General features: G+C 38.1%; 1 protein-coding gene across 2 annotated transcripts in view; it reads right to left on the bottom strand.

Moving 5' to 3' along the window:
- Positions 1-2,363: 2,363 nt before the first annotated feature.
- Positions 2,364-11,608, bottom strand: part of LOC131062593 (phospholipase D gamma 1) — a 63,991-nt gene continuing 54,746 nt past the window's right edge. For both annotated transcript variants that reach the window (XM_057996292.2, XM_057996284.2), the window contains 2 exons: positions 3,360-3,557; positions 2,364-2,883 (listed from right to left, as the gene is read on the bottom strand). In XM_057996292.2, coding sequence (XP_057852275.2) covers positions 2,581-2,883; positions 3,360-3,557 — 501 coding nt within the window. In that variant the 3' untranslated portion in view covers positions 2,364-2,580. The remainder of the gene's footprint in view (positions 2,884-3,359; positions 3,558-11,608) is intronic.

The raw sequence follows: 11,608 nt of genomic DNA, 5'->3' as shown, positions 1-11,608 counted from the left end.
GTCGGTTGTTGTCTTGTAGCAACATACTGTTGGAACTACTGATGATGTCCGTGTGAAATCCTTATCGCCTAATCATTCCCTTGATGATCCTAGTGCCAATATCGCTTGGATGGTTGTTTGTCGCAAGTGGAAGGCGAAGTCTTCCTTGCCCCCCAAAACCCCTCTTTGCCAAGGCTTGGATGCTTCCCCTCCTTGAGTTGGGTCTTAGTTGTTTATGGTTAGACAAAAAAATTCGTCTGACCTTGTGTGGTTCGAGACTTACTCCCTTGTTTTTTGTACTTGGGGATTACCCTTGTTGGTTGTGGTTAATTGCTTTTTGGATAGTCTTTGGCTATGTAAAAGGTCAGCACCCTAGTTAACGCTGCTTTTTTAATCAAAAACATTAGTTCCTTTTATTTTAAATAGATCTAATTTATTTGAGACAAATAAAATTAATTTCACATAAAATTTATATATGCACCAATAATCTAAATCTTGTCTATTTAAAAAAAAAAAATATTGATCTAATCTATTTTGAACAAGTTCAATAATATTTCTATGAATTAATGTAATTACACATTATTTGTTTATCTATGCAACTATTTTAAATATAGTTTATTTGAGAAAAAATCGATGGTTCATTTTTTTTCAAATAAAAAGAAAACAGTTTGTTAATTTGTGCAAGTAATTTAAATATAATTTATTTGAGAAAATATGAATGGTTCATTTTTTTTAATTAATTTACATTTTTGTGAAATGAATTAATTTAACTTCATATATTTTATGCTACACATGTAATTTAAGCCCAACATAATTTGTATATGATTAAATTAATTTTACATAATTTTTATATCTCCACAAATTATGTCTAAATAATTTGAAATAAAAAATTGATCTAATTTAAGAATTTCGTTTCACATATTTTTTATATTTGCACAAGTAATTTAAATCCAATTTATTTTGACTAATAAGATTGACCCACTTTCTTCGTTTAGCTCATTTGAAATGAAAGTCAATTTATTTTCTATAAGTTTTAACCCCAATTGTCAAAATAAAAGAAGCTTGCTTCTATTATCCTTTTCTAATGCTAAAGCTAAATACTATAGTGCAAAGGAAGTAACTTGTCAACACATGGCTCAAAACACTTCTTTGACAACTTAGATTTTCCTCAAACGTTGGTTACCATTATTTATAGAGACAATCTTGATTTGCATTTCAATTCATAATCAATGAATGAAACACATTGAAATTCATATACACTATATCAAAAAAATTGTTTGAAGATGGTCAAATGGATCTTGAATGTGTTTTCTCCACTAGACAACTAGCAGATATCTTCACAAAGAATCTTCCTGAGGCTGTATTCCTTAAGCTTTATACCCACGTTAGACTTGAAGGGCTTCCATCATGGTAAGATGGTTCAAAGTAAGGTAACAACAATAGATTGATGGTCAACCTTAGAGAGTATCGGTGTACATAATGTTGACTTGGTCCTAAGAGATTCTTATTTGGATTCAAATGGCCCCACATAAATCGTACATTCTGGAATCTATTTAGAGTCTTTTCAGTCTCATATACACATGCTTAGATCGTTGTTTGATCTCATTCCATTTACTAGTAATTCCTTTTATAATGGCGCCAATACAACATCATGTCGCTTATTCTTGCGTGCCCTCGCTTGGAGTAATTTTTTTATTGTCAATTGATGTTGTATTCTCTCTCCTACAATAGTCTAACTCTACATAATTTCCACAGTAATTTTGAAACCCCTGATTTATAAATGCAGTCATGTTAATTGATCTAAGAATTCTGGCTATTTCTTGTTTGCTTTACACTAATTTTGCATAATACATGATTCAATGTGATATTAGTTGCATTATCAGTAGTGTTGATTTGATCTAGCATTATATTTAGTCTTTGTATACTGTTTTTCTATGGTTTTTTAATGTTGAATCTGGAAAGGTGCCTCAGTTGCTAAATGCAGTTAAGCATCTAGGACAATGAACGTTTCAATAAAAGACAGGACTATCAAGTAAGTGGTATCCATGTCTCACAATAACCTCAGAAGTAGGGTTCCAAATTATAAACTACCTATCAAATACAACATCTAAGAATGATTCATAAATATGATGTACAGACACAGGTAGATCAAGTTGGGCAGTACTTCACCTTGAGATATACCCAACAATAAAATGGTTCTTATTGTTCCAATGCAAATGGATTCCAAAACCTATCAATGAAAAGAGATGGGTAGGAGCTATAAATTTCAATAAACGTAGATTGATTTCAAAACCTTGCGTTGGTTAATCATAAGTAGGAAGTTGACACTGAATGGTTGTACACAGAAACGAGAAAGATGAGAGTTGGAAAAAAAGCTTAGCGTCTAATCTCAAAAGTGCCTTCTTTTTATACTCGATTCTTGAAATGCTGGCCAATTATTTATTCAGATATCCAGGTGCTGAAGTGTTATGTTCAGATAACCAGGATCTAAGGTACAATGGCAATGTAATGGACTAATTATCATTTTTGTAAGAAGGGGTCTGGTGTAAGAATTTTAATAACTCAAGTAAAACATCAAACTTGGGTTAAAAAGGAACAAAATTAAATAGTTAGGTTTTCTTGGACAAAGGCTGGTGTCCCCAGTGTCCCAAGGATGTTTCCTCCAATGTCAGGGAAGGTCTCACTTCCAGGCAATGGCTTCACTTTACCACTTGGTTCTACCATCACCGGGTATTTCATGAGATGACCCTTCATTTCAGTCACCTGCTCAGAACTGAATTGCTTCCAGTAGCTTTCAGAGATACCCCTGACTCTCCTCACGCATTCTAAGCTTTCTGGATAATTAAAGCAATCCTCCATCATTCCAAGGTGTTCTGCCCAAAGAGACATTCTATAGCCATATACCTACAATAGTAAAACGTGAATAGTGATGATGACATTTTTATTACACAATAACTGGAAAAAACTTCTGCTATAAAATGAGACCACATCTGTGTCAATCATGAGGAAGGTTGTTTAATGTGATTCACTGTGGCAGAGAGACAATGTTATAAATAGCATAGTACCAAAGGAAGGGCTCCCGAAAAGAAACCCAAAATGGTGTACCATCATGAAAACACATGGAGGGAAAAAACAGGAAGCAAAACTGCCTCCATGAAAGATAAGTAAAACTGATTTGAATTTTCTACGATTTAAAAGACCAAATGCCTAGGGAAAGGGATTTGTTCTCTACTTCCCAAAAACATCAAACTGTGTTGCAGTTTGAGTTTATGACATGGAACACTAAAGGCACTTTAGAGTATGTCGATATATATGTGATAATAAATGGGAATGTGGCAAATCAAATGGCGAAAATAATAAACTCTATTTAAATCGATTACCTGACCATGTGGATGATCTCGCTTTTTAGCCCATGTATATTGAGGTTGATATGCGCCCATAGCAATCTCTGTATCTCTTGACCCATCCAAGGAGCGTTGATTAATGTTTGCTGACCCCAGAATGATGTACTCATCATCTACAATCATGCCCTTTGAATGGACATAAATCATGAAACGGCGATTCTTTTGAGCTCGAGCCTGTCATATAATCCATGCCATTTGATTCATAAATGAAATTGCAATGTCTAAAAGGATGGCAAGAGATTAGTGTGAGTACTATTTAGAAAAGCAACTTTAAATTTGTGACAACTCAAAAAAAATACTTGAACTGAATTTGAATATAATTTATACAAAAAGAAAAAGAAATGTGTCATTCTGCTACCAGCAGAATCACTATATCACCAGTTAAGACTTTAGTTAAAAGGTACAGAAGAGTTACTTTAATGTTCCCTACTAGGAGGCTGCCTGTTTCCCAATGAATTAACACACATTACTATACATTATTATGCTTCAATTCATATTTCTTAAACTATTACACGAATTAGTATTGATAACACATTCAACATTCATTATATTAAGTCCTATCTTAGCTTCTTTCCTAATCCTAATGAGGGATGGGGATTTACTATCATAGGGCGCTGACACCAACCACAAAGAGGCTCCCTCAAGGCCCAGGACTACGTCCCTACCCATCTTGGGCTCACCATCACTTGTGATGGGTTTACTCGCCTTTTCCCTACAGACACCAACCTATCCCCTCATAGGACTTAGTAGATGAATTAAGACTAGGCCAATAATATAATAATCTTTCTTGTATTATGAATGCATATGAAACCCTTCCCTACAGACACCAACCTTTCCCTCATAGGACTTAGTAGATGAATTAAGACTAGGCCAATAATATAATAATCTTTCTTGTATTATGAATGCATATGAAATTAAGTATGACTGTCATACATATTGCAGTCTATATTAATATTACTATTGAATTCTACATAAGAACATTATCAGACTTATTATATTAAGCCTACATATTAAGCACATCCCCTTGCATACCACCAAGAACAAGGATGTTACTGCTTGTAACTTAATAACAGTTCTGATCTGATCTGATCGATGGTGATTCCTTGGATGCTTTCGATTCCTTTCCTTAATATCTCTCCATGTGAGGGAAAGGTCACACCTCTTCATCATGTATGCCCTTTGGCAAGAGACACCTTTTGTAATGATCTAACCCTCTTGGAGATCTAAAAGTCTAAAGTTTGATTGCTTAAAGTAGGGGGTTCTTAATTTTCTTTTAACCTAGCAAATATTAAATGGTCCGATGGGCAATAACAGATAGCCACAGGAAATTTAGAATCAAGTCTGAATTTATTTTCTTAAAAATACTTTGCAAGCAATTCAATTACTCTTGAATAGATATCGAAATCTGGTCTCTTTTATTTCAAATTTTGAGTGAATTATACATTCTTCACATACCTGATTAAAAAACAATCCCAATCAGGCATCTCGATTTCTGATCATGCCTTGAAAATCTGATCATGCCACGTATTCTGGAAAAGTTGACCAGAGAGATACCTCACAGCATGGAAGAATTTAATTTGTCTGATTTATAGTGATTCTTCCTTAACTTCTGCGCCTTCACTACCCAGCAGCATCGCCTCAAGACTATGAGAGGTCGCTGTAGATGAAACCTGGAGTGACGATTGAAGCCGAGATAGCTGAGGAAGGCTAAGTTCACCCTTATCGTCCTCAAACTGAAGATTTGCATGCAGCGCCAGATTAATTCCACTGTCAAGTTCGCCTCAGGTTTTCGTCCAAGGCTAGGAAGAACAGGGTTTTCGTACTGAGCTAGAGAACACAATCTGCAGAGAGAAAATTATAAAAAGTTTGTCATGAATGCCCTTCTTATTGCATCGATCCACCTTATTATAGGCTTCATCATCACAAAAAAACCATCGAACTCTTCTTAGACACTTCTTCAGCTTCGACTTAGGCCTGATTTTCATTGATAGCATTAATTATTATATGGCCCCCATGATGTCATTGCCTAGACATTAAATGTTAAGTCTTAAATGGCCCCCTTTTAATGACTTAATGAACAATTAAAATAATTATTCATTACTATAGCTTTTGGCCAATAATAAATTATTCCCTTCTTAATTTAATTAACTCTAACCCAGGGAATTAAGAGGCTAGAGTTTGACTGCCGTTTGCCTGTCAAAAGGATGGGGTACAGTCCTCCCTCCCCGGCTGGTCCTCCAGCAATTTCAAGCTAGGATGCTGCAATATCTCTTCTCCTTCCCAAGTTGCATCCTCAAGTGGCAAATTCTTCCATTTGATCAAATATTCTCACACCATTTTGTTTCTCAACTTCCTCTCTCCAATCTGCAATGCCTTCTGGAACCAAGACCAACTTCCCCTCTTCATCTAGAGGTAGCAATTCAGGAGAAGCAACTGTATGCTGACCCAAAACCTTTTTAAGACAGGAGACATGGAACACATTGTGTATTTTGCTGCCCTCAGGTAACTCCAACTCGTATGCAATTTCTCCTATTCTCTTCAGAATCTTGTAGGGCCCATGAAAACGTGGTTTCAGCTTTTCTGCCCCACTCATTTTCAATGTGGACTGTCTAAATGGCTGTAAACGAAGGAACACTAAGTCTCCCACTTCAAAAGACCACTCAACTCGATGCCTGTCAGCATATATCTTCTGTTGGTTTTGAGCATGTTGTATGTTTTCTCTAAGTGCTTTGAGAATGTCCTGGTAACTCTGCACAGTCTCCTTAGCCCGTGGAACCTTGTTGTCATCGAATGCTAAATCCATAAATGATAAAGCTTCATATCCATACAAAGCTCTGAAGGGTGACATGCCAATGGACGTGTGATAGGTGGTATTGTAGCAATACTCACCAAGATTGAGCCACCTCATCCAAGCACGTTGCTGCCCCGAAACATAGTTTCACAAATAGCCTTCAATCCACTTGTTAACTATTTTTGTCTGCCCATCCATTTGAGGATGGTAGCTGGTGATGGGAGTCAATTCAGTCCCTACCAATCTGAACAATTCTTGCCAAAACAAACTCATAAATCTTCTATCTCTATCACTCACAATTGTTTTGGGCAATCCGTGCAATCTGAAGATCTCCCTGAAAAATAATTCCACAATCTGCAATGCTGAGGAGTTGGTAGGTACAGCAAGGAAGTGTGCATATTTAGTAAGCCAGTCAACTACCACAAAGATACAATCTTTCCCCTGCACACGAGGTAGCCCTGTGATAAAATACATTGATATCCCTTCCCATTTCTGCTCAGGAATCGGCAAGGGCTGTAGAAAACCTGCAGGAAATGTGTGTTCTGACTTGTTTTGCTAGCAAGTCAGACATTCTCTAACATGTTGGAGCACATCAATTCAATCCTTTCCAAGTAAACCTCTCACAAATTTGGCAATAGGTTTTGAAGAAACCTGGATGACCTGCCGCAGGTGAATCATGTAGTGCCTCCAATATTTTCTTCTTCAATTTGGAACCAGGTACAAGATAGATTATGTTTTTAAAATAGATAATGTCACCCATCACTGCATATCTATCATCCTGCACCTTACCATCAATAAGATCACAAGCAAAAGAATCCTTTGAATACTTAACCAATAACTGCGTCTTCCAGTCAACTGCGATCTCTGTGAGGGAACAAAGGGTAGGTTTCCTAGAGAAAGCATCTGCAACAACATTTTTCTTTCCTTTTACATACTCCACATCAAAATCGTTAGCTTGAATCTTGCTTACCCATTTTTCTTGCCGCTCATTCAAATCTTTTTGCTCCAAGAAATACTTGAGATTGTTATGATCAGTACGCACTATGAAACGAATCCCAACCAGGAATTGCTTGAACTTAGCTAGCGCATGCATTATCGCTAGCATTTCCTTATCATATGTTGAATAAAGTCTCTCATTGTCCCTCAATTTTCTGCTCTCATAAGCGATCGCATGCTGGTTTTGCATTAGCACTGCACCAATTCCTTGTCCCAATGCATCACACTCCAAAACAAATGGTTGCGTGAAGTCCGGTAATGCCAACATTGGGCACGAACTTCATAGCATCCTTAAGCTTGTCAAAAGCTATCTGTGCACTTTCTAACCATGAGAACGCACCCTTCTTAGTCAAGTCTTTCAGTGGAGAGGCTAATTGTGAGAAACCACGCACAAACCTTTTGTAATATGAACACAACCCCAAGAAACCTCTCAACTCAGATATGTTTGTAGGTGGTGGCCAATCTAAGATTGCCTGAATCTTCTCTTGATGCACTTTCACACCATCAGCGCCAATGATATGTCCCAGATATAAGATCTTTGTCATTCTGAATTCACACTTAGAGGCTTTTGCATAAAGTGACTGTACCTCCATAATACCCAATACCACGTCCAAATGATGCAAATGGTCACTCCAAGTTTTGTTGTAAATCATAATGTCATCGAAGAAGACCAAAACAAATTTTCTCAATTGCTCCCGAAACACATGATTCATACAAGATTGAAATGTTGCCGATGCATTTGTGAGTCCAAAGGGCATAACCAGGAACTCAAAATGCCTGTAATGACAACAGAAGGCAGTTTTGGGAATATCCTCTTCTCTAACTCATATCTGACGATAACTAGAGCGCAGATCTATTTTAGAGAAGTACACGGCTCCGTGTAGTTCATCGATCAACTTATCGATCCTGGTTATGGGTATCTGTTTTTAATAGTTATCTTATTCAATGCCCTGTTATTTATGCACATACACATCGTCTCATCTTTCTTCTTGACCAATATTACCAAAGAGGCAAATGGGCTCGAACTGGGCCTGATGTGTCCCATACTGAGAAGCTCTTTGATTGTCTTCTCAATCTTCTCCTTAAAGTGTCGCGGGTGTCAATAAGGTGTGGTGATCACGGGATTTGATCCTTCTTCCAACTCAATCACATGTTCAAATCCTCTGTCAAGTGGTCGTCCAAAAGGTATATCTAACACTGCCTATATGTCCACATGGTACTCTGGTTTTCCGTTGGAGGCCAGTTTAGAAGAAACAAAGCACTATGCTGCCCAATCTACATCACCATGTATGATAAGGGCCTCCATCCTTCTAGCTGACACCACCCTAGGACCACCATCTGCCATTGCCTTAAGTATTGTCTTTTTCCCATTTACCATGAACTATAGCTACATCTGTTTGAAGTCTTGAACATAACATTCAAGTGACTCCAACCACTCCAAACCTAGCACGGCATCTATATTACTGAGATTAATAACATAGAAATCTCTTGTCAAAGTATAGTCACCAAGCTATATACTAAGCTGGGGAATTACCTTAGTGCATGTCAATGGAAAACCATCAGCCACTATGACGTCGAATCCCGGAAACTCCTCAACCTAAAGCCCTCACCTCATTACTAATCCTTCGTCAATGAAGTTATGTGTGGCTCCGCTGTCAACCAAACACGCCATCCTCTGTCCCTTAAGAACACCCTTCAGCCTGAAAGGTCTTCTACGAGGAACTCCAGATAGAGTAACAATGCGTGGAGTTTCCTTAGCTGCTGAGTCCTCCAATTCTATATGTGGTTGTTCTCCTTGATTAGAACCCTCATCCGTGCTATGATCTTGTCCTTCTAGTTCTTCATCCTCAAAAATCACCTCAATCAGATGCACCTTGCCTTTGCCAAGGCAACGATGGCCAGGCTCCCATGGTTCTTTGTAGTTAAAACATAACTTCTTCCTACGAAGTTCATTCTTTTGCTTTGACTGAGAACCACTAAAGAACTTTTGTGGTTGGAAGGGAGGTGTAGTCTCCAAGTCCAATGCTAGACCTATGGCATCGTGTAATGTGCTAGGCTTGTGAGCCTTCACCAAACCACGCAATCTGTCGCTCAGGCCCTCAACAAATAGCATTGTAACACGCCTTTCTGTCATATCAAAAACCATAACTACAATTTTCCGAAATTCATTGATGTATGCCTCAACATGACCAGTCTGCTTAAGTTGTACCAGTTCCGTATAATAGACTTCCACATCTTTTCTGTCAAACAAGGCAATCAATTTGTTAACGAATTCTTCATAAGAATGTATCAGTGCATGATCCTGAGAGACTAGCCCATGATGCCACCAGTCATACGCTACACCTTCCAAATGCATTGTGGCAAATTGAATGGCCTTATCTTCTTCCATCGGTTTGAGTGACAGGAAGGTGTCAAGTTTGTGTACCCAAGATCTAGCACTCATTTGCCCACTGCCATCAAAGGTAGGTAAAGGGATTTTATTCAGTGCATCCTTATATTCAGCTGGTTGAGCACCAAGTCTACCCTGTCCTCTATCCTGAGAGACTAGCCCATGATGCCACCAGTCATACGCTACACCTTCCAAATGCATTGTGGCAAATTGAATGGCCTTATCTTCTTCCATTGGTTTGAGTGACAGGAAGGTGTCAAGTTTGTGTACCCAAGATCTAGCACTCATTTGCCCACTGCCATCAAAGGTAGGTAAAGGGATTTTATTCAGTGCATCCTTATATTCAGCTGGTTGAGCACCAAGTCTACCCTGTCCTCTAGTCCTTCCATCTTGCCTGTTCATGCGATATCTAGCCTTTTCCTTTTGCTAATCCATGAATTGATTCAAGTTCATTAACACTCTAACCTGCTCCAGAAGTGTCATGTAATCAGCATATGCAGCCATCACATCATCTGTTATATGGGTTCTGGCCTCTGGTTGCTCTGGAATTGTCTCTTCTTCGTTTTGTCTAGGCAAGAAGGTAGTACGTAGGGGTCTATCTGATCGTGTAGTTGCTGTTCTAACAGCATTAGACCCTGCTCTGTCCTGGTTTTCATGTCTACTATTGGCCCGGATGTGTACACTACTCAATCTTCTGGACCTAGAACGATCCATCCTCAACTGACCCACAGCAGTGATCATTCGATCTTGGAATTGTTGCATCATCTGCTGCTGCTGCTGAGCAAAGGCTGTTAGAAACTGATCCATTTGATTGTTTAAATTTATAGATGGTGATCCATCTCTTCTCTCACCCATTTCACCTTCAACAGGTCTGATTTATGATTCCTCCTGATGCCCAGACCTGCTTCTGGTGTTATATCTGTGCATAGAATGTCTCAATTCTGACATGCAACCACCAAATTCACCAGGAAACTAACATGCAAAGATTTTCCCACACAGTCTGGCAGGAAAGGTGGCTTTGATACCACTGTAATTATCTAACCCTCTTGGAAATCTAAGAGTCTAAAGTTTGATTGTTTAAAGTAGGGGATTCTTAATTTTCTTTTAACCTAGCAAATATTAAATGGTCTGACAGGCAATAACAGATAGCCAAAGGAAATTTAGAATCAAGTCTGAATTTATTTTCTTAAAAATACTTTGCAAGCAATTCAATTACTCTTGAATAGATATCAAAATCTGGTCTCTTTTATTTCAAATTTTGAGTGAGTTATACACTCTTCACACACCCGATAAAAAACAATCCCAATCAGGTAGCTCGATTTTTTATCATGCCTTGAAAATCTGATCATGCCACATATTCTGGAAAAGTTGATCAGACAGATACCTCACAGCATGGAAGAATTTAATTTGTCTGATTTATTGCGATTCTTCCTTAACTTCTGCGCCTTCACTACCTAGCAGCATCGCCTCAAGACTATGGGAGGTCGCTGTAGATGAAACCTGGAGTGATGATTGAAGCCGAGCTAGCTGAGGAAGGCTAAGTTCACCCTTATCGCCCTCAAACTGAAGATTTGCATGCAGCGCCAGATTAATTCCACTGTCAAGTTCGCCTCAGGTTTTTGTCCAAGGCTAGGAAGCACAGGGTTTTTGTCCTTAGCTAGAGAACACAATCTGCAGAGAGAAAATTATAAAAAGTTTATGTCATGAATGCCCTCCTTATTGCATCGATCCACCTTATTATAGGCTTCATCATCACAAAAAGCCATCGAACTCTTCTTAGACACTTCTTCAGCTTCGACTTAGGCCTGATTTTCATTGATAGCATTAATTATTATATGGCCCCCATGATGTCATTGCCTGGACATTAAATGTTAAGTCTTAAATGGCTCCCTTTTAATGACTTAATGAACAATTATAATTATTATTCATTACTATAGCTTTTGGCCAATAATAAATTATTCCCTTCTTAATTTAATTAACTCTAACCCAGGGAATTAAGAGGCTAGAGTTTGACTGCCGTTTGCCTGTCAAAAGGATGGGGACATTACA

Source organism: Cryptomeria japonica, chromosome 5 (genome assembly GCF_030272615.1).
Source record: "Cryptomeria japonica chromosome 5, Sugi_1.0, whole genome shotgun sequence".
NCBI classification, from domain to species: domain Eukaryota; kingdom Viridiplantae; phylum Streptophyta; class Pinopsida; order Cupressales; family Cupressaceae; genus Cryptomeria; species Cryptomeria japonica.
This window is presented reverse-complemented; position numbering and strand designations above follow the sequence as displayed.